The sequence below is a fragment of the Schistocerca cancellata genome, chromosome 2 (genome assembly GCF_023864275.1).
Source record: "Schistocerca cancellata isolate TAMUIC-IGC-003103 chromosome 2, iqSchCanc2.1, whole genome shotgun sequence".
Lineage (NCBI taxonomy): Eukaryota > Metazoa > Arthropoda > Insecta > Orthoptera > Acrididae > Schistocerca > Schistocerca cancellata.
The window spans coordinates 859304389-859328933 of record NC_064627.1 but is presented as its reverse complement, the minus strand read 5'-3'; the positions used below and the strand labels follow the sequence as shown (position 1 = coordinate 859328933).

At 40.7% G+C, this 24545-nt stretch overlaps 1 protein-coding gene across 4 annotated transcripts in view; it reads left to right on the top strand.

Moving 5' to 3' along the window:
* Positions 1-14579, top strand: part of LOC126162796 (CD109 antigen-like) — a 237194-nt gene extending 222615 nt beyond the window's left edge. For all 4 annotated transcript variants that reach the window (XM_049919517.1, XM_049919516.1, XM_049919519.1 and 1 more), the window contains exons 26-29: positions 3478-3653; positions 9178-9349; positions 11468-11570; positions 13405-14579. In XM_049919517.1, coding sequence (XP_049775474.1) covers positions 3478-3653; positions 9178-9349; positions 11468-11570; positions 13405-13625 — 672 coding nt within the window. In that variant the 3' untranslated portion in view covers positions 13626-14579. The remainder of the gene's footprint in view (positions 1-3477; positions 3654-9177; positions 9350-11467; positions 11571-13404) is intronic.
* Positions 14580-24545: the final 9966 nt, after the last annotated feature.

Sequence of the window (24545 nt, the reverse complement as noted above, 5' to 3'; positions counted from 1 at the left end):
TAAAACTGTGTGCCGGACCGAGACTCGAGCTCGGGACCTTTGCCTTTCGCGGGCAAGTGCTTTACCGACTGAGCTACCCAAGCACGACTCACGCCCCGTCCTCACAGCTTTAATTCTGCCAGTACCTCGTCTCCTACCTTCCGGTAGAGCACTGCCGGTGAAAGGCGAAGGTCCCGAGTTCGAGTCTTGGTCCGGCACACAGTTTTAATCTGCCAGGAAGTTTCATATCAGCGCACACTCCGCTGTAGAGTGAAAATTTCATTCTATCTGATCGAAACTTTAATTGATTTCAAAGATTTGCCTTTTTGACACCAAAGAAAATATGTTTTCCACATACAAAGAGGATATTTATGCATTATATATCCTAAATTCATGTTTATTTCAGGATGATTGTATGTGACTTTCAACACACACTCTTCTTTGGCAAAAAATGAGAAACTAACAATTCCACTTTTGGTTTTGGCAAATAATTCATTGTGATTCCACGTTAGCTCCACTTCCCGAATTACACTCAAAATAAAGTTTTCTTTTTACATCATAACATAATTCGAAACTTGTGACACAATTTCTTTAATATTTCTTTGGATTGTACAGCCATTTACAAGGGGACCTACAGTTCAACATGTACTCCAGAACATGGTGTCACTTGACTTGATATTTTTTTGTTATTATTAGAGACGAAAGAAGCAATGAGTAACAGAAAAAATTGTTGGACCAATGCGGAATCAAACCAAAAACTTTTGGTTTTGTAGTCTGGAACTTGACTCACTGAGCCACTGAGGCACCTTTATGTCTGATCTATTAATAATATGAATATAATAGAGGGAAACATTCCACGTGGGAAAAATATATCTAAAAACAAAGATGATGTGACTTAAAAAACGAAAGTGCTGGCAGGTCGATAGACACACAAACAAACACAAACATACACACAAAATTCAAGCTTTCGCAACAAACGGTTGCTTTCCTGATGAAGCAACCGTTTGTTGCGAAAGCTTGAATTTTGCATGTATGTTTGTGTGTCTATCGACCTGCCAGCACTTTCGTTTGGTAAGTCACATCATCTTTGTTTTTAGATATATGATCTATTAATAAGGTATTTATGAAATAGAAACTGCACTAGCTAAGGCAAGAAGTGGACTAATTATCGAATTCAGTTCAAGAAGTAAACAGTGGCATTCTACATTATTTGTTAGTTACAAATAATTTATTCATGAATAAATTTGTTTGAATGATCTACTTAGTCTAATTGTTATCCAGGCAGAAATAGCAACAATGTAGGAAAAGATAGATTGTCTCTTACTGTAAAAAAGACATGTTAAGTTGCAGAAAGGCACAATTAAGACACTTACACAAAGCTTTCAGCCACAGCCTTCATCAGCAAAAGAGAAACATACACAAGCAGTCACACCTCATGCACACTGACCACCAACTCCGGCTGCTCAGACCAGAATCTGTTTGTGTGTGTGATGAAGGCTGTGGCCAAAAGCTTGGTGTAAGTGTCTTTTAATTGTGCCTCTCTGCAACTTAACATGTCTTCTTTACGACATATTGTTGACATGCCTACCTGGAGTTTCCATTGTTTAATTAGCCACATAGAAATTTATTAACATGGGGTACCCATCTTTGCTTACCACACCACCTTGTGCTTTCTTCCTTTTTCCATTGAGCGCAGTTAATATTATCAACTGTAATGAGTCCTATTAGTCCATTTGCTTAATAAAAGCATGAGAGCCTATGGCGTAACTGGATAGAAGATTTTTGTAATTAATTATAAACAAAGTTGACAATTATAATCCTTTGTCATACTCTTAAACACAAATCTTTTTCATTTGTTCTGTCCTAAATATGTCCGTGTCAGTGCAATTTTACCAGCAGACTGAATGCAAGCATTATTTCATCATCTTATCTTTGAAGCAAATTTACAGTTCCACAGATAAATTAATGACCTTCGATAACATTCAGTTTTCAATTACCACTTTAATTTTTGGTTATACCTGTTTATAATCAATACTTGTGGAATGTCAGGTATACAGTCCACATTTTCTCCATAGAAAACATGGACAATTGACAGCATAAAAAGAAATTGTTATGCATGCATGCCAACCTTAACAGTGTCCATTAGTCTCGCTACATTGTGGCAAAGCTGTGTAGAGTCGTGTTTTACCTAAGCCACGTGGACCTCTCAGTAAGTGCACGCCGTGTGATACTGAGGGCGGGAACTGCTGGCATTGTGCTTCCGCAATGTGTAAAAAGCGAGTGATGTACAAGTGCTGCTTGTGTTGTTCTGTCATGCAGATGTTGTGCTCCAGTCGCACCTTTAATAAGAAGGGTAGCAGGAGTCATCCACAAAACTGCTGTCTAATATCCTTGATGTCCACTTGTTGTGGAACATTAGAAAAGTTTCTGACCACAAACATAAGGAGGTATCTCGAACAGATGAGCCCCTCCATGCCAACCAGTGTAGATTCCAAAAACATCACTGATGTAAAACCCAGCCTGTGCTTTTCTCGCATGACATCAAAGCAGTCAAGTAGGTGCAGTATTCACTGATTTCCAGAAAGCATTTGACTCAGTCCCACACCTATGCTTACTATCAAAAAAGTGATTGTTTGGAATCAGTCATCTCATGTAAATACAGCTGTGTAAGAATTTGTAGGAATATTTAATCGAACAGTCACATAGGCTCAGCCTAAAGCAGGTGGCAAACTTTGGTTCATTGGTAGAATATTAGGCAGTGGCAGCCGATAAAGCAGACTGCTTACAAAACACTAGTGCAGCACATCATAGAATATTGTGTAAGTATGCAGCACCTGTAGCAAAGAGTACTAATAAGGGATATTGAATGGCAGCTTGAATGGACACAAGTTTGTGTTGCCCATGGGACAGTGACACACAGAAGCTGGAGAAACTGAACTGGCAGATGTGTGCAGATAGATACAACCTGCCTCAGGAAAGCTTACTAACAATGTTTCAAGAAACAGCTTTATGGGTCATAGAGAGATTAAGTCTAAATAAAGAAGAAACATTACTCATATATCATCAACTTTCAGGCATGCATCTGGGATAATATTACTTCTTGTTTCAATAGTTTGGCTGATAACTGTACTGTCATCATTGAGGTGAGTGACTGGCAGAATTTATACTACTTGACACAATACCGTGGGGTGAACACCTTTGTCAGAGATAACACTGTTGGCAACAAGAGCATCAGTCTGTGGCTGTCAGTCACAGACTGATGCTCTTGTTGCCAACAGTGTTGTCTCTGTCACAGGCATGTTTACCCCAGAGTATTGGGTCAAGTAGTTTAAATTCTGCCATCAATTCAACAAGAAGTAATACTATCCCACATGCATGCCTGAAAGAATATTCTATCTATTGTGAAAACTTCGAGAAACACAAGCAATATTATAATTGAAAATATGATTGTTACATTTTTAAAATTTTCTGTTACTTAGCTCTGTCTTTTCTTTGCAGCTGTCGTCAAAAGTACGGGAAGTCAACATCACAGCAACTGGAACAGGATTTGCCATTGTGCAGGTGTCTTACCGCTACAATGTTAATGTGACTGGTGCATGGCCACTCTTCACATTAGACCCACAGGTTGACAAAAACTCTGACCGGAATCATCTGCAGCTTTCGATATGCTCAGCGTATGTAGCTCTTTACAGTGTTCTGTTGATATCATCTTGCGAAAAGATACTGATACTGATTCTGATACTTATAAGCAGTCAGTTTATATGTTTTGCACTATCATTTAATCAGGCAAGTTTTCAAATATGTAGTAAGTAGCAAATCATGGACTGCATGAAAAATCAGAAAAGAAGTGAATCAAAGCAGATTGATAAAGTAAGATTGGGTACTCAGAATTTGTGAGGAAAGGAACAAGTGGAAAAACTGGAGGATAAGAATGGACAGGATGACAAGGCATGGCTTAAGTCATGAGGGAAACCGTCTGTGGCAGTAGAGGGGTCCGCAGAGGACAAAAACTATTGGGAAGACAGATACTGGAATATATGCAACAAAAAATTGAGGTTGTTGGTTGCAAGTGTTGCTCTCAAACGAAGAGGTTGACACAGGAGAGGATGTCGCAGTGGACCACGTCAGGCCTGTCTACGTACTGACTGAAATATGGGGTTGTAATTTGGACACTGACTACTGTAAATAATGTAGCTGACATATGCACAGTTGCGTTTCACGGTCTTTTACTTTCACTTTTCACAGCCCCCCGTATACACTTTTATATGGGCAATGCACTATTGTTCAACTTTCCACAAGCCTCATTAGTAGTTTGCAGGTGAACATCCACATACTGCTACAATAGTTTCCTGTTGAACATCAACGAGCAGTAAAACCTAACCACCAAGTTCACAGTTCTGGAAGAATAATCAGGTACTTGTGGAGAAGACACTGTCACTGTTTTTACACATGGCGTAATTGTTTAACACTTATTCCACAGTTAATTTGAAGCATTGTTGTTGTTCTAACCAGCACAGGTTACTCGTCCGAAACTCTGCTGTGGACTGACTGTCTCATGACCAAAAATTGGGCGCTTATATATCATCACAATAATAGGTGCTGAAACTACACATTGTTCGAAGTTTAATTTACAGAAATTACAATTAAAACTTAACTCATTATATTAACTGAATACATCAAAACATTGGTTCTTTTTAACAGTTTCTTCTACTGCAAGAGTTAGGCTGAATTATTTGTTTAAATCATGAAATTAACCAATATAGTTATGTAAACAATGTTTTTGACAAAACTGTTAATTGCTTTGGAATTAATTAAAGGCTGGCTTTACTAACATGTTTTCAAAGAGGGCCAAATAGATACTTTAAGATAACTAGCATTTTGTCTTCCAAATGTTTACGATTATTACAGATTTTATATTTATTTGTGTGTCAACAACAGAATTTACGTTATGAAACAATTACTGATTTCACTCTATAATAAAAGACACTAACTAGAAATAGTTGAAATAAATTAGAAAATTAGTTTCATACATAAAACTAAGCACAAAATTAGATCTGGTGTTAAATTCTTTAAAACTAAGGGCTAATCTTTCTCTTTTATGAAAATGCAGATTATATTCACATATGTTAATGCTAATTACTTAAAACTGAAGAAACGAATTTTAGGAGACAGATGGCAAAACAAGAGGGGAATTAAAATTATGCCAGCGTGCTTCTTCACAAAATGACTGCCTGGTGGAGGGGAGGAGGTAGGGTGGCATGATAAACAAACAAAAATACCTCATTATTTGGCAGTAACATTAAAAGTTATATTAAAAACATTGTTTGAATTATGGTAAATAAAAGTTCTCTTCTTTGTTTTGTAATAGTGAATGAGCTATTGTAATCATCAAAATCATCATTAATAATACAAACATTAAATGCTGGAACAGCTATAGTGCAGCTTTGTTTGAGACTTACCTGTGTTGCGGTTAATTATCAGAGTAGTAATGTAATATAAGCAATGAGTGAAGCAGCTGTAACTTTGAACAGTTGTTAAAAGGCTTAGCCTTATCTCAAAGTACTAAACTTAGGATTCTCCTCTATTTGAAATAAAGGTTCAGGGCACCCAAGTTTCCATAAAATTTTAATGAACGAGATAAGCTTCTATGGGAAACGTTAATACGGGTAACTGTATACGCAACAAACTGTTCCCATAAATGTCTATACATACATATATTTCAGCACAAAGAAAGATACACTGTACAAGGTACAAAGGCTGACTGGAACATGGCGGCTCGTCAGAGCCGTTCAAAGATCATGGTTTATGTGGTCAATGTGACATAACGAAGCAACACAGCCCCCCGCCCCCTCTTCTCCCCTCGCCTGAGAGGAGGTCGTGTGGGTGTCAGCTTCGGAGTGTGTAGTGCTAATGCAGCTCGAGCCGTCTGAGGAGATGAACGCTTGAACTCTCGATGGATCACACTCTCGGAGGAGGAACAGGCTATGCACTATCTTGACATCTAGTTCCTCATTGAGTGTCGAGTCTGCATGTCTGTAAGGAGCACAAGCACATGGTCGTTGAAAGCTACGATCGACATGTCGCCGACGTGGTTAGGTGGTACATTGCAGCACAAGTTGAATGTCGGGGAGCGAGTCTCTCCAGTAGATGAAACGTCATCAAAACCTGCGCATGGGGTTGACGACGACATGCTTGGGAAACCCACGAACTGCGGTGACGAATCATCAGAAGGAGAAGACCCTACCATGGGATGAGCTAACTCGTTATCGGGCTCGGCAATGGAAAATTCATCTGGATGGGACTGCAGAGGGATGTCAGAGTCAATGAAAGCAGGCCTGAGCCTGTGTAGTGAAACAGTCTGCGGGCAATCTTTAACCATAATGTGGAACGTCGTCTCGCCCCTCCAGAGTACTTCAAAGGGGCCGAGGTATGGGGGTTGCAGAGGTTGTCCAACGGAATTGTCCCTGAGTATAGCGTGGGAGCATGTGTTGAGTGCAGTTGGCACATAAGTGTCCGGCGGGGAATGACTGACAGGCGGGTGTAGCCGTGCTTGTCTGAAGTGGGTGTGCATTCAGTCTGCGGAGGTGGGGAAATCCTCAAGTGCTTGGGTCAGGATAAGTTCCCCAGGTAGAATCGCGTTCTTGCCGAAAACAAATTTGGAGATGGTTCCCTGTAAGTCAGGTATAAAGGCCAAACTGAGACCGAGTAACACTCAAGGAAGTGCCTCAGACCAGACGCAGTCATGACACCTGAGTGCTGTTTTAAGGGTGCGGTGCCATCGTTCCACTAAACTGTTGCTTTGCAGGTGGTAGGCTGTTGTATGAATTTTTTTGATACCACAAAGGTTTCATAGAATCATGAAAAGTGCAGACACGAACTGTTGACCCTAGTCGGTGGTGATGGTGGACGGGCAACCGAGCGTAGTGATCCACGATGAGACAAATCCCTTGGCCACGGTTTCTGCTGTGATGTTTGGTAAAGGAACAGCTTCCGCCCAACGAGACATGCGGTCGATTGTGGAGAGGATATATCTGATGGTGGCAGAGGGCCGATAATGTCAAACTTGCTGGGGGGGGGGGGGGGGGGGGGGTGGCTTCGGCGTATCTTAGAAGGCCTGCTGTCCCATGGTAGGATAGGCTGTCCTGTAACCTGGCACTACTGGCGTGGGCGTGTTACTAGCAAACATGTCCCAAACAACGGCTGGTTGCAGTGTCCCTGATGGGTAATGTAAGCATGACGCGGCAGGCACGGTCGGTACCATGGGTACCAACAGATGAGCGGCGCATGAGGTACGCCCATAAACTGGACCGGAGGTTAGAGGCATAGTACTTAAATTGTCTACGTCGGAAATGACACGGGAGGCCAGCGCAGCAGGTACTGTGGAAGGAGCAAACGGCTGTATGGTCGGAATGAGTGAAATTACGGGGCGGGGGTGTTTGGCACTTGGTGTGGCAACAGGGAGAGTTTTTTGTGAACATTGGAAATGCATCCTGTGTGGTAGGACCATAAATCACTGGTGAAACCTGCTGGTGGTCACATTATCGTGGTACAATGTTCCTGGATGGTGAAGCGCCATAGGGTGTGCTCGAACCCATGTGGTCAAGAAACTGGGCGACAGATCTGGTGGTTCAGCCTGGTGAACTTGTTGTATAAAAATATCCGTTATTAAAATGTGATGAAGCGAAAACTGGCATGGCTTGGTAGCAGTTGACCACGTGTGCGTTTTGCACGAATGGCAGCGTAGCACACGGCACTGCTGTAACGACATTGCGTCGCATAGAGAATCAAAGCACGTGTGTGAATTTGGGTCCCTTTGAACACTACACAAGCAAGCGATCGTTACACGATTCAGGAAATCGTCCACTTCACTTTTCACATGTTGGCGTGCACAGTCCGGCGACACAAAACCCGGTCCATTGTTTAAGGTAAGGGCATAACACTTGGCCATTGTAGAGCTGCAAAGTTTGAGGTTAACTTCATTGGAGATCGCGAAACACTGTCCGTTAGCAGAGTGGCCTGGTAGTAGGAGCTGAGCCTCCAAATCCTCGTATAAAAAAATTGTGTGAGGGAGCCATAGTGTCAAACGTAAAACCTGTTGATTCCACATGGCCAGCACGGAAGTCGCGGAAGACAGAAATGTCGGGGTCACCAATAGGGGAAACCGGAATACAGGTAACTGTATACGTAACAAACTGTTCCCATAAATGTCTATACATATATATATTTCAGCACAAAGAAAGATACACATGTACACTGTACAAGGTACAAAGGCTGACTGGAACATTTACACGGCAGCTTGTCAGAGCAGTTAGAGTTCAAAGATCAAACTTTACTTGGTCGATGTGACCTATCGATGCCACACTTCTAAAAAGTAATCACACTTACTTATATCTCTTTTTTGGCATCTCTCCCAAGAAGCAGTCATATTTAACCCCATTAACATCATATTATTTGTTCCGTAATATTTTGGTAAAACTGTGTAGTGTTCATAACTTGCTGCCACAATATTTTGAATCATTCTGACCATATGTAGGTTTAAATTGGCAAAGTACACATAACCGCTCTGTCTTGTGAGTTTACACATGAAGATGGAGAGAAGTCTGGATCAAAACATTGTGGTAGCAGGGTACAGGAATCAGTTTTCTCGAAATGACTCCAACGATTGTTAGACCAAGAAAGTTTTAAATGTTACAATATTTTATTTGAGTAACGTATACATCACACCTACATGTGTTATACAGTGTTTTCATTGGCCTGTTGTTAAAGTTTTTGGGATGATGAAGGGGATTGTGGTGTAATTGGCATTTCCTTGTCTATCTACTAATTGCTCTAACATGATTTATTCCACAAAGAATGTTATACTTTATTTATTTCTCTCTTCCTGGTTTTTCTTCCTTTTTTTTCCATAGTAAAGAGCATGATGGTGATTCTTAGTGTGGCACAACAGAATAATAATGGCCATTTGATTGAACTAAACCGTCTGCACTTTGTGTCCTATATTTGCAATTGTGCACTGGTATTATTTAGTGTAGTTTCAACACTCCATCAGAAATACATCTTTTCTGTGAAAAAATGTGAAATAATAATCTCAAACTTGCATGTACACAACATTATTGGCTGAACTTTATAGTTATGCTAAAATAGGAGTGAGGTCATTAATACACATTTTCTGCTTATCCCTGTCTTTACGTAATACAGGTTTGCTGCTGGACAGTCTGCTAATGAAAGTAACATGGCTGTTATGGAAGTGTCATTGCCCTCTGGCTTCACCGTTGATTCAGATTCACTGCCCAGCCTGGAAGTTTCACAGAATGTGAAGAGAGTTGAGACCAAAGATGGGGACACTGTTGTTGTTCTGTATTTTGACAAGGTAAGGATTTCATATTTAACTCTGATAGAATTGATACAGTGTACTAATTCTCAAAGAATAATTGCAGTATCTGTAATTAACTGTCTTTTGTGGTTAGTGTACATGTTTTGCATTACCTTCATATTCATGAGTCGGGGCATACAAGGAGAAAAAAGAACTAATTATAATAGATTTTTCGACCAATACATATGTATTGGAAACATGAATGTTTGTTTCACCACTTGGGTTGTTCAGACATGTTCAGTTTTTGATTTACAGTATCTTTTTCTACCTTTTCCTCCTCTTGATTCTCATTCACAGTTTTCCATTGTGCCCTGATGTATTTAGTTCTTCTCTTTATGTCATTTCCTGTTTTTTCAACAATTCATTGTATTTTTAATGTCTGTTCATGTCTTTTTGTCTCTGTTATTCTTCATTTGTTATTATCTTTTGGCTCTGTTGTTTGTAGTCCAGTATTAGTTGTAAAGAATTTAGATTTAGGCTGGTATAATCCACTGTTGTTGCCTGTTACTCCCTTTTCTGCAATATCTGTTTCTCCTTAGCCATGTTTCCAACACCATTCTTTTTTCAGTTCTTTGACTGTATGTAGTGTATGTCTCATGACTCAAAAATTCTGAATTATTTAATGACTGTTTCTTATTGCTTACCTCTTTCCTGGGCTCCCACGAGCACTCATAAATGCCACAACACGACGTGTCATGGACTCGACTAATGTCTGAATTAGTGCTGGAGGTAACTGACACCATGAATACTGAAGGCTTTCCATAAATGGATAAGAGTATGAGGCGGTGGAGATCTCTTCTGGACAGCACGTCGCAAGGCATCCCAGATATGTTCAATAATGTTCATGTCTGGTGAGTTTGGTGACCATCGGAACTGTTTAAAATCAGAAGTGTGTTCCTTAAGCCACTCCGTAGCAATTCTAGATGTGTGGAGTGTCACATTGTCCTGCTGGAATTGCCCAAGTTTGTCGGAGTGCACAATGTGCATGAGTGGATGCAGGTGATAGACAGGATGCTTACGAACATGTCACCTGTCGGAGTTGTATCTAGACATATCATGGGCCCCATAATCACTCCAACTGCATATGCCCCACACCATTACAGAGCCTCCACCAGCTTGAGCAGTCCCCCGCTGCCATGCAAGGTCCATGGATTCATGAGGTTGTCTCCATAACCGTACACATCCACCCACTCGATAAAATTTGAAATGAGATTCGTCCCACCAGCTAACATGTTTCCAGTCATCAATAGTCCAATGTCACTGCTGAAGGGTGCAGGCGAGGTGTAAAGCTTTGGGCCGTACATTCATCAAGGGTATACGAGTGGGTCTTCAGCTCCAAAAGCCCATATCGATGTTTTGTTGAATGGTTCACACACTGACACATGTTGATGCCTGGCATTGAAATCTGCAGCAGTTTGTGGGAGGGCTGCACTTCTATCATGTTGAACAATTCTCTTCAGTCCTCATTGGTCCTATTCTTGCAGGATCTTTTTCTGGCCACAGTGATGTCGGAGATTTGATGTTTCACCAGATTCCTGATATTCATGGTACACTCGTGAAATGGTCATATGGGAAAATCCCCACTTCATCACTACCTCAGAGATGCTGTCCCTTCGCTCATGCACCAACTTTATCACCACGTTCAAACTCACTTAAATCTTGATAACCTGCCATTGGAGCAGCAGTAACCAATCTGACAACTGTGCCAGATACTTGTCTTATATAGGTGTTGCTGACTGCAGGACCTTATTCTGCCTGTTTACATATACCTGTATTTTAATATGCATGCCTATACCAGTATCTTTGCACTTCAGTGTATTTTCATTCTGTTAATTTCTGCATTGTTTGTAGTATTTATTTTTTTGTTACTTACAATTTTTAGAAATGGTTTGCTTATTAAAAGAGCACTTCGCTTTCTCCTAAATTGTCTGGAACACGTGCTTTATTTTATGCGTCTGTCTCTTGAGAAATTTATTTTTGTGGAAGCCCTTTGTCAAGTGTATACACTAACAACGAAATGTAACTTATATAAAAGGCAAGTATCAGAAGTTAGGTGTAGTGACTTGTGTTTAGTACAGCTTGAAAGACTAAGTTTCACAACTTTTGTACTTCCAGATGACAAGGCAGGAGTATTGTCCCACCATATCTGCTTACCGAACTCACAAAGTGGCTAAGCAGAAACCAGTTCCTGTATCTATTTATGATTATTACGACTCGTGTAAGTATACTATTAGATTATAAAGCTATACTAAAGCTCTGCTTTTGTCCATTCTGCTAATGCTTTGAAAGCAATCTTAGGCAAGTTGACAGATGGAGCACTTGTTTTTTTAGCACTAAGAGATGATGTCAGCTGTGTCCTTAACCATGACTGTAGCAGAGAACATGATCTTTTTACATAAATGTAAAAAGACAATTACCTAAATGTATTCTGCACCCAGAATGTTGATTAATTTTTTAGTGACAGGGTGCCTACATTACAAATATCTTAAACTAATTTTGAACTTCAACAAAAGTATAGTTAAGTCAGAGTAATAAGTAATGATGCATGCAATGTATGTGCGCTCATATGTCTTTCACCTCCATCCCTAATCCCCCCCTTCCTTACCTCAGCAGTTCAAGATATTAACTATGGCTCTGAAATGAGACTTGTCAAATGCAGTCAGTTAAAGCCTAATATGGCAACACCCAACCATTTACTCAGTTGTATAAGAAACAAATCTGAATTTTGATAATATTCAGTTTAGATGGTTGATGTGAGAATGACAAGTCAGTAGTTGGTTTAGCAAGAAATAATTTGCAGTTTTTAATTTTGGGGAGAAGAAGAAGAAGGAGAAAAAGGAACAGCAGAACGAGCAAATTAACAAAGTTTCAGAGCTATGGAACATCAGTAATAATAATAATAATAATAATAATAATAATAATAACAACAACAATAACACACTATAGACTACCACGTGAAAGTATAATAACTTGCAATACAAGCTACTTTATTTTTAAATAATTTGCACCAAAAGTTAAGATAATTTGAGGTGTAATCTGAATATTAAATTTTGATAAGAATGTACCGAAGGTACTCAAGAGTTGTGGAGGGGAAAGGGGGGGGGGGGGCGGTCAAGGGAGGAAGGAGCCAGGCACTTTCCGAAGTAAAATATCTGTTTACTCGTCCACTGTTCACACACAAATTTGTTTGTAAGTTTGCCAAAGATTTTTTTCATATGGTCGCCACATATACTTCCATGAATGATCTTATAACACATATTTAATAAAACACACACACACACACACACACACACACACACACACACACACACACACAGAGTCAGTCACCTGTGGACACTGAGGCCATAACCAAGTGACATGGCCTCATGTGGGAGAAGGGGGGGAGGGGGGGAAGCACAGCGCGTGCATCTGACAAAGGATTGGGTCCGAGATAGCTTATCCGGAAGTCTGCTTTCAATGTGCATTTCTGCTGCCTCCTACATATGGTACTTTTTGGATCTTTTTTTTTTTTTTTTTTTTTTTTTTTTTAATTGTGTAACATGAGTCCTCGTAAGATTAAAGGTTAAGCTGTTTGCCATGTACCAGTTGTAAGCCAGTTTTATTCCCCTCCTGGCTGTGTGTGGAACCTTTATTAGCACATTTGTATCATCAGCAAATGTTGAGCTTTTGAAGGGGCCTGCCATGTCTTTAGTTAACCATTTATGGAGGTTCAGAATGAAAATGAGAATAAACCCACTACTGGACCTTACAGGAAACTGTATTTAGTCCTCTGATACCAATTGTTTTTATTGTTAAGATATGACGCCATCCGTAGTGTTTTAGTTTCTGTAGTAGATTTCAATGATCGGCACAATTGAAGACCTTAGCAAGAAGGCTTGTGCAATTTTCTGAGTTCACATTGTGTGGTGTGTGTGTGTGTGTGTGTGTGTGTGTGTGTGTGTGTGTGTGTGTGTGAGAGAGAGAGAGAGAGAGAGAGAGAGAGAGAGAATATTGTTACTTCCAAACTAGAATTTCCATTATTGTGGTATATGTGTGTTCTTTCACTGTTACAGCTAGACGTGCTAGAGTATTTTATGAACCAAGAGTAGCAACACTGTGTGATATCTGTGAGGATGAAGACTGCGACTCAGTTTGTTCGAGTAAATCGAGTGGTCGTAGTGGAGGGAGTGACGGTAGTGCCGGGTCGGCAGCACCTGTGCCGTTGCCAAGTCATCTACTTGTGCTGCTGATGTTCGCTGTTTGCTTGCCTGTGGGCTTGGCTACACAGCACTGATTGTTTTGTCTAGGCTCGTATGATGGGTAAAACTTCATACAAGCTGCTGACACATAGAGAGACTGAAACTGTTTGTAAAAGAGATATACAGTGGACTGAGTACATTACTAAATTATATTTTGCTCAGTGCTTTGAGACATTCTGAATTATTAACATTCTTCTGTGTAATCAGTGGATAAGTATGCTTTGATGTTGTTGAAAATACAATCTGTGGATTTACAAATAACACCCATTAAAAATATGGGATAACAACAATTTAATTTACTGTGATTCATTTTAAAACCATTAATTCCATGGAAGATGATTCATAATATTATGGTATTTATCACTATATTCTTGAGGTCTACAATTAAGAGTGCAATAAAGCCAAATTTCAGTGTGTGTGTGTGTGTGTGTGTGTGTGTGTGTGTGTGTGTGTGTGTGAGAGAGAGAGAGAGAGAGAGAGAGAGAGAGGGGGGGGGGGAGAAGGCGGGGGCCAGATAGTTACTTAACGTAATATTTAACTTAACACAGAGCAATATACTTGGTTCTTCTTACGTAGACATCATAATTATGAGTGAGTAAGTGCTGGATAGTTCTGGTTACAAGAATGCAAATTGTGTCCACTGGCAATGCTGTGTGTGTTCTTATTCTAAACTGTAACATTTGTGTGATGTCATTTACCAGTCACATATCTGCATTGACTGGACAGTAATGATGCAATTTGCTGTTGAAATAAAATATGTAAACTACTCAAAGCTAATTGTGATATGTAACAAAGCTGCTTTAACACACTTGTTATGTAGGAAGATTGTGATGTTCCTTTGTGTTTTTTGAACAATATTTTTTTTTGTTTATATCGCTTTGAAACAAATTATTTGGTGATTACTTTGAAATCAGTTTTTGAGATGAGTGATATGTATATTTGTTAATAACAAGATTGTAACATATAAATAAAGTTTTGAATTTTTTGTACTATGTATTTAAATATCAACCCTATGACTCATTTATATACAGAATGTGTCCTACTGGTGTTTCAGGATGTAGAAAATTATTGACCAGAACAAAAGATGGCTACATTTCAAAGTTACAGCACTATACTTTGTCCATCATAAGAATAAACCTGATGTAAACAAATGCAAATGCTGTGATTGGTCAATGGCCCTAGCACACCTACACTAGTGTTGTCACTCTCTTGGAAGCAGCTCCTACTTGTGTATGGCATGTCTTATCACTGTGTTACTGTTCATAAAACTTTTAAGATATTTAATGTATTAACAGTGATCAACATTTTTCTTAATCATATTTTAGCTATGCAATTTTTAATTCAAAAATCATGTACAGTTACAATCTCTGTACTGCTGTGCTCTGATTGGCACACTGTTAATACATAGTGTGCAAATGGCGGATGCTGCTGCCTGCTCTGCAGGGAAACACACATGTGGAACACCCTTACAAAGTGGCAAAATACAAGATTTTCCTAATGCTTTTCACAATTTAAAAAAAAAAAAATTCAGCTTTGAACTTTATGGAGGAACTGTATTTACAAAAGATAAGGACAAACCAAGTATGGAAAGTATAGTTGAAGCAGTCTTTTCTTTATATCCAATTTGGAATACTTGCACCTTTTTAAATGTAAAATCCATCAAATATATGCTAATTAATTCATATCTAATCAGCATTTTCATTAAAAATACACCTCTTCTTGTTTGTAATTACATATTTCAAGCAAAATTAGTTTTCACTGCAAATATAAAGTCTTAACTATCAATATTTTATAAAAGGTCGCCGGCCGGAGTGGCCGAACCGTTCTAGGCGCTACAGTCTGGAACCGCGCGACCGCTACGGTCGCAGGTTCGAATCCTGCCTCAGGCATGGATGTGTGTGATGTCCTTAGGTTAGTTAGGTTTAAGTGATTCTAAGTTCTAGGGGACTGATGACCACTGCAGTTAAGCCCCATAGTGCTCAGAGCCATTTTATAAAAGATCCATCTTGAGGATCAATAAACCAAGTCAGCTGTATTTAGTCCTTTATTTGCAAATCACTATCAGTTTTGTGGCACTAAAAGCCACATCTTCAGGTGAACAGGTAACTAAAACATTAGAGTAGAGCTAATTGTTAATAAAGGTTGTGTAATTTTTTAAAAAACCACACCACCTTCCAGTGTGGCAGTTTCTTGGATGCTCAAAATCCTAAGTTTTAATATGGTTCCAAAAGGATGAATTAAACAAGACAACGAAAGTTTTTCATAAATTAAGAATTGTGAGAATAAGCTAGAAGTACAAATCATTCATGAAAATTAATGCCTTACTGGAAATCCATGGTAATGTGAAACAGATGACAAATGAAGCACTGGAGTGGGTCATCTGGGGTGCATCTTTCAAAAACAAAAGTTACTAATGACAGTGTTGCCAACTTAATTTCTGGCATGTGCCTACATAATACTTGAAAGTACCTATGTCAGTGTGAAAGCCTCTACAGGAGCAAAAGTCTTTATTATAAAGAAATAAAGGTAAATGATATGATGGCCTAACAGTTCCTACGTAGCAACATTTACACACACACACACACACACACACACACACACACACACAGACACAGACACAGACACAGAGAGAGAGAGACACTTCCTCCTTCCCTTTTCTTTCTTGTTATAATTAATATTAAGACCACATGGAAAAAACCTATGAAACATTATTTTGGAGCTGAACCAACTCAACTGCACTGCATGAGCTGTTTCTCCAGTTTCGTTGTATTTCACACTGCTAGCATTTCAATGGCTTCATTTAAAATTTACTGCTACTTTTCACTACAATAAATGAATGTGTTTTCAGAACTGCTTGTTTTGAGACATAAATTGTGGTCAGGTCATTTCGGAAAGCACACCTTCTCGATAGCTGATTGTAGCCATTTTTCCTTTAAGTACTAAGTACAAACTAAAGAGAAACTGATGATTTGTACACTTGTTTTTTCAACAAATAAAGCATTTATATGTAAATCAAATCACTCTCTGTTCTAAGATTTTCCATTTCTTACAGCAAAAGGTCCGACGAAACTACCGACAAAGCAGTACTTGGCTGTACGGGTTGTTGCAGGTCTTACTCCCCTGAGTGAACAAGGGAAAGTTAGCAGATTTTACTTATCTACTGTGAGAGTGATGTAATATACTTTTGGTTTCAGTAATTAATTTTGGAGGGCCAATTCAAAATGTATTATGCTATAAACGTTTCACTGACTGGTGCCCCATACCTGGCTCTGGTCTTAAAGACATATTTCAGTCAGAAAGATGTATGAGTAAATATGGTATGTGTAGGTAAAATGTCAAGGGTGAATGACATTGCAAAAACACTGAAAATGGAAGAAAAAGGGGAGGGGGCTGAATTTGAAATTTTTGCAATGAGTGGCAGAATTCCTGGAGCTTGCTGCGAGTAGGCTTAACCATACCAATCCAGAAAAGGAATAATGAATAATCATGTGCAATAAATAACTTATTAAGTGTTAGTAGACCATATAATATGTCTAGTGTTTGTGGATGTAGTATCCCTCAGAGTTCATACCCTGTGCTTCCAGTAGCACTCATCAACTTTCAACAGTCCACGTTCCTGTCCTATTTGTTGCATTATGAAGAAGCTGTTAAACTAGATGTTTAACATCATTTATGCATGAAAATTGTTTTCTCCATTACCCGTCTCTCTCCTATAGACCAAGTATCAGTTGTTCAGACATGTTAAAGAAATGGCAGTTATGGTTATGCTGCACTTCTATACCAGAATAGCAAAGTGTAACCTTCAGTTGTTATAAGGAAACAAAGACAAATTCCAGCGTTTTAGGGTGCATTCTGTTGATGCTGAATCTTCTAAAGATACATTTTCAAGATGTTTCAAAGCACCTTCCAAACATGAACCACACAACATGCAGCTCTGAATTATTAAATCAAGCAAGTGTGGAGAATAGACTTTCACATATATCAATATTCTTGAAATGTAGCAGACTGGTAAAGCCTTCTTGCACAAACCCATGCTGGCTCTTCAGTAACTTCTCACAACTGGTCTGGGAGATTATCAACGTAAATGTGATAATTTTTGAAAACGTTTCTTGTGGAGAAACAGCAGTGTGGCTAAAAATACTTTAAAAATGGATTACAAACAAGTCTCGACCAGGAAAACATTTACTTTGATGGTAACTGGTTCAGTCAGTGTTTGACCATCCACAGACCCACATACCATGACAGTAAGTGGTGGAGGTGAAAGTGGACATTCATGGATTCACAACACCAGCTCCTTGTGATAAGAAGGTCTGAGGATGGTCAAATACTGACCAAAACCAGCTACCATCGAAATAAAAGTTTTTTAGTTGAGACTGTTTGTAACTCATTTTTAAAGTAAATGTGATAGGCTCCAGGAAACCACACCTTAACTCGCATGCCAAGATTTTACAGGGCAAGAAATGTCATTGAGGGTGAAAAATATTGATTTTTAGAGATCAGCTCCACATGCAAAAAGGAACCTAGAACCTACATGATGGAAGCATTTAACAGTATTATGAGAATGATAGAGGGCTACACACCGTATAGAGGACACGTTGAGTCCCAGACTGATGCAACGAAAAGACTATTACAAACTCTATCTTTTGGCCAAAAGGCGTTCCTCTGGAGTAGAAAACACACACACTTTCAAACAAGCACAACTCACACACGCGACCGCTGTCTCTGGCCTCTGTGACCAGACGGCTGACAGCACCTGCACCTGGTGGGAGCAGCAATCTGGTGGAAGAGAGGGGGGCGGGGGGGGGGGGGGGTTAAGGAAACAAGAGCAGAGAGGGGGGAGGGGTAGGAGATTAGGGGGTGGAGTAAGGTGCGGTGCTTGTGGGAGTTTGTAAGGGGACGGTGGGGTCAGGATACGGCTACTAGTTGCAGTCAGGAGGTTTGGAGGAGTGTGAGGGAGAAAAGGGGAGGAGAGGAAAAAGAATAGTGGGCATGTTGGTGGAATAGCAAGCTGTTTAATGTGGGAGTGTGAGCAGTGACGGGGATAGGTAGGTGGAGGACAGGGACTAGTGAAGGCTGTGGCAAGGGGCGTTACAGGAACAGAAGATACGCTGCAGGGAGTGTTTCCACCTGCAAAATTCAGGAAAGCTGATGTTGGTAAGAAGTATTCAGATGGTGCAAGCTGTGAAGTAGTCACGCGACAGGCAGTGTCCTCAGCAACTGGTTGATCCAGTTGTCTCTTGGCCACAGTCTGTCAGTGGCCAGTCATGTAGGCAGACAGCTTATTAATTCTCTTGCTCATGCAGAAAGCAAATTAATCTGTAGAGCACATGATAACTTTCACAGATAGCCCTGCCTTTCATGGGGTAGGAGATGTCTGTGACAGGACTAAAGAAGGATGTATGGGATTGATCTTGCATCTAGGCCAATAACAGAGGTGAGAGCAAGGGTGTAGTAGGGATTTTAGTAAGGATTATAGTAAGGATACTTTGTAGGTTTTTCTACCATGAGGCACCGCCTTATCGTGGCACTGTCCGTGTGGGCGGGAGAGTTTGTGTGCTCCAAGGAGGCTGAGAGCTATATCGGCAGTAGCGTAGCTACTGGCAGGTCCAACCTAGCCGGGCAGGTCTCAGTAGAGGAGCCAGACAAAGTGTGCCTCACAACGACCCATCTTATATCCTATATCCTGTATATCCCATCCCCTACTCTCTCCTCATTTACGATTCCTTTTCTTTCTCTAATACCTTAACACACCACTGCCTTGTGGTTGGTCTCGGGAGGGTTGAAGGCTAAGGGAGAAAACCCTGAAAGAAAATCTGGAATGGGGCCCCAAAGGCAGTTGGAAGGTGTACTACGTCCCCTTTCGGCAGCTCCTGCAACCGAAGTGATACCAGGCGTATTGGCTTGCCTTTCCTCTGGATATTATCACTTAGGCCGAGAGGGAGACTGTGATGATTGGGCAACTCACGTGTCTTCATATTTATCGCTCAGGCTTGTAGCATCCTGGAGAGGACACTTCAGCGACGTCCAAGGACTTCGGCACAACGCGGGAAGAGGCAATTACCGGTTATAAGCTCTGTCTGATGGCGTAAGACTCGAGTGCCAGGGGCCACTTCCAACGTTGGGAGAGATCATTGCATCTCATTGGACAGCTACCGCCCGCCTCAGGCTGGCCAGCCCCCAGCCAATAAGGTGCTGTCCCGCCACTATCTGCCTGCTTCACGGGGTGTGTGGAGCTTAGAATGAATCTTCGACAAGCGGGTTGATATAGTACACCTACTAAAAACAAAAATGAAATAATAAAGAAATCACTATTTCATATTGCCACCTGGAATGTTAGGACCATGTGTCCAAGGTACATTGACAATGCCCAAGAGGTTGATTTCATCCGTAATACTGCCGTGATTGACAAGAGCTCCATCGTTTGAATGTTGACATCATGTGACTGCAGGAGACGCGGCTTCCAGATGCGGGCTGTATCAGGGAGGATAATTACACATTCTTCTGGCAGGGGAAGTCTCAAGACGAGCCGACTTCATGGTATAGGATTTGCTGTTAAAAACACCCTCCTGGACTGTACTGTGCCACCATCCGGTGGAACAGAGCAAATTATTGCTTTAAAAATATGCTCCTCAAGTGGCACTGTCAACATCCTAAATGTGTACGCTCCCACCTTACCATCCAGCATGGAAGAGAAGGATCTGTTTTATGATTTACTCAGCAACAGAATAGCCAAGGTACCTAGCACTGAGACACTGTATATTCTAGGGGATTTAAATGCTAGAGTTGGATCAGATAATGACATATGGCTGAATTGCCTGGGACATCATGGGGTGGGAAAAATTAATGAAATGGCCAGAGACTGCTTGAAGTTTGCTGCTTTTATGGACTCTGCATTACAAACACATATTTCCAGCTTAAGGATCAGCACAAGGTATCCTGGAGACAACCGCGCTCTCATCACTGGCATCAACTTGACTTAGTCACAGCTAGGCGTACTGGTCTCAAAAATGTGCTACTGACACGAAGTTATCATAGTGCTGATTGCAACACTGACCACGCTCTGGTGGCATGCACATTGAGGCTCACTCCTAAGAAATATCATGACACTAAACCGAGAGGTCATCCCCGTATCAACACAGATCATGTTCATGACACACAAAGAAAGCAGGATTTTGCCAGTAATTTTGAAAGTGCTTTCCCATGAAACGTGCAAGCAGAAAGGAATGTTGATAAGAAATGGGCAAAACTCTTGGGTGCAATCTATAACTTAGCAGTATTGGCCTATGGAATGAAAGGAAAAAGAAGTAAGGACTGGTATGAGCAAAATTTGGAAGAAATGGAACCAGCCACTGAGGCTAAACAGAAACCCCTACCTGATTATAAAAGAAACCCAAATGAAAGAACTCGAGATGACCTACGAAAAGCAAAGAACAGGGCACAGCAGACATCTAGGAGATGCGCAAATAACTACTAGCTGAATTTATGTGCGGGTATACAGAAAGAGGCCGATTCTGGGGAGGCTAAGGCAATTTATGATGGTATTAAGAAAGCAATTGGACCAACTGTCAGAAAAACAGCTCCTCTGAAGTCCAAGACGGCTGAAGTCATTACTGATGAAGGCAAACAAATGGAATGCTGGGTTGAACACTACCTTGAGTTGTATGCAGCCGAGAATGAAGTTAGCAAGGATGCATGTGACGCCATCAAACAAATGCCAGTTATGGAAGAACTAGATGCAATGCCTACTATGGAAGAATTCAGTAGAGAAATAGATTCTCTTGCTAACGGAAAGGCCCCAGGTGAAGATGGGATCCCTGCAAAGGCTATTAAGTATAACAAGTCTGTTCTTCTCAAACATTTATATTAACTTATCACAACCAGCTGGGAAGAAGGTTATGTCCTGATGAGTGTGCGGAATTCGAGGATAGTTACTCTATATAAACATAAAGGAAACAGAAGTGACTGTAACAATTACCGAAGCATTTCATTACTAAGTGTAGTCGGGAAAGCTTATGCAAGAGTCATCCTAATGTGATTACAAATCTTAGCTTCCACAATCTACCCAGAATCTCAGCGTGGCTTCAGGCCTGGCCAATCAATCGTAGATATGATCTTCTCCTTAAGACAGCTACAAGAGAAATGTCACAAGCAGCAGAGGCCATTTTATATTGCTTTCATTGACCTTGTTAAAGCATTTGATTTAGTGAGCAGAAATGGGTTTTTCAAACTGTTGCAGAAGATTGGATGCCCACCTAAACTACTACAAATAATTGTCTCTTTCCATGAGAAAACACAAGCAACAATCTGCTTCAACGGTAAAACACCAGAAGCATTCCCTGTTAATAGCGGTGTGGAACAGGGGTGTGTGTTATCTCCTACATTATTTGGGATTTTCTTTTACCTTCTGCTCAGATTTGCCTTTGGAAAACTGTGAGAAGGGAGTGTATCTACATACGAGGTCTGATGGAAATCTTTTCAACATTGCTCGCCTCAAGGCCAAGACCAAAGTAAATACAGTTGTTGTCCGTGAGCTGTTATATGTGGACGATGCAGCTCTAGTAGCGAACACAGAAGATGAACTGTAGTATATAATCAACAAATTATCACATGCCTGTGAAAAATTTGGTCTACTCGTCAGCCTTCAAAAGACTAAGATCATGGGGCAGAGCACTACCAACCTTCCATGCATCAGCATTGATGGCAATCCTCTCCAGTTAGTTGATGACTTTACCTATTTGGGATCCACAATGTGTAGCAACTTGTCCATGGACACTGAAATTACTAACAGAATAGCAAAGGCATCATCTGTCATGGCTAGATTGAAAAACAGAGTACGGAACTTCTTACCACAAAAACTAAATTAAAACGCTTGTGTTATAAACACCCTTCTCTATAGCAGTGAGACATGGACAACTCTTTCTAAGCATGAATCTCGACTCAACAGCTTCCATCTCCGCTGTCTCCGGAAGATCCTTCAGATCTCTTGGAGAGATAGAGTACCCAACACCGAAGTCTTTCATCGTGCAAGCACAACCAGCATCTTTGCACTCCTGTGTCATCGATGTCTAAGATGGTTGGGACATGTCAGGCGCATGGATCCTGAACGGATACTGAATTAACTGCTGTACGGAGAACTTCAGGAAGGTGTGACGCCAGAGGGATGACCACATCTTCATTTCAAGGATGTCTGCAAGAGGGACCTGACCAAGACCAGAATCAATCCAAGTCGCTGGGAAAGCATTGCAGATGACCATGTCAAGTGGCGAGTAACTGTGCGCAATGGCGTCAAGCTCTCAGAGGACGAACGCACACAGGAACAAATCAGGAAGAGGACAAAGCGAAGAGACAGAGTGGCTTCTGTTCGAAGTCCCTCAAATTTCACATGTCCAAACTGCAGTAGGGACTGCCACTCTTGAGTGGGACGTTTTATCCACAGCAGATGCTGCACACTCTGAACCAAGCATGTTACACCATCATCCCTCAAGGATGGACGGATGCCATTATACTTTGTAGGTTTGATAGGTGGCAAAATATCTCAGTAGGAGGTGTGGGAAGGATAGTGGTTAGGATATTCTACACTTCAGGAGATGAGAAGACATAGTGGAAACCCTGATAAGAATGTGATTCAGTTGCTCCAGTCCTGGGTGATACAGAATCGTGAGGGGAGTGCTCCTTTTTGGCTGGACAGTGGGTATGTGGGAGGTAGAAGGTGGTTGGAGAGACAAGATGTGGGAGATCTGTTTCTGTACAAGGGTGGGATGGTAATTTTGGTCTGTGAAGGCCACAGTGAGATGTCGGGATGCGATATGCATGATGCCCATGCAATGGACTGCACAAAGATATACAGTTAAATTGTATCTTCCATGTCGGTATGTCACATCTTGGGTCCAAGTCTGTCTTAATGCACAGCACACATGAAAGCATTACGTGATGAGCCATAGAGTTCTTCTGCATGCAGTTCTTTAGAGGGATAGGAGTTGAAGGATCAGTGTAAGGCACTTAAGGCCCAGACTGTAAAATGGTGCTGAGAGTAGAAAAAGAGGCTGTGCCAAACTTACGGATGCAAAATCAGGATCTGAGATTGTGGATAGAATATGTTAACATTGACTTGGAGCAAGAATGTGGGCGATATTAAACTTGCGTGGTGCAATAGGACACAGGCCAGGCATTCTTCCCTCCCCAACAACATGCAGATGCCCCTTCCTGATACTGTCAAAGTGCTTATCCATTATCTGTGCATCTGAATAATTATCATAGATATCTCCCAATGCTGACTGAGTTTCAAGAACCTTTTCAACAACCTCCTGAAAGCAGAAACATTTCATGCAAAAGGAAGATTTCTTGAACTTCAGTGGCAATGAATGCTTACAAGGAGTTAAAAAGTGCACTGGCTAAGGCTTCATTATTGGCACATCCAATCCCTAGAGCTCTCATTGCTCTGTTGGTGGATGCTAGCCAAACAGCAGTAAGAGAGGCCTTACAGCAGTCAATATATGGAGGGTGGAACCCATTGGTTTTCAGCTCCAAGAACTTGTCAGTCCAATAACAGTCATGGAGAGCCTTTGATTGAGAGCTTCTGGCTATTGGGTTGGTTCATAAGTAAATAGTCTCTTTCCATGTTTAATAAATGCAACAGATACACATAAAAGAGACTTTAGTCATCTATAATATATTCTCGTTCACTATTTACAACATTCTGCCAATGAAGGAGTAACTTTTTGATTCTGCGACTGTAGAAATCACATGGTTTTGAGGTGAAGAACTTGTCAAGCCATGTTTGGAGCTCATTTCCATCCAGAAAGGAAGTTCCTTGAATGTTGCTCGATACAGAGTAGAAAAGGTGAAAATTTGAGGGTGCAAGATCAGGTGAATAAGGTGGGTGTGGAATGACTTCCCAACCCAACTATTGTTTAATATTTTTTTGTCAGTCTAGCAGTATGCAGGCTGGTGTTATT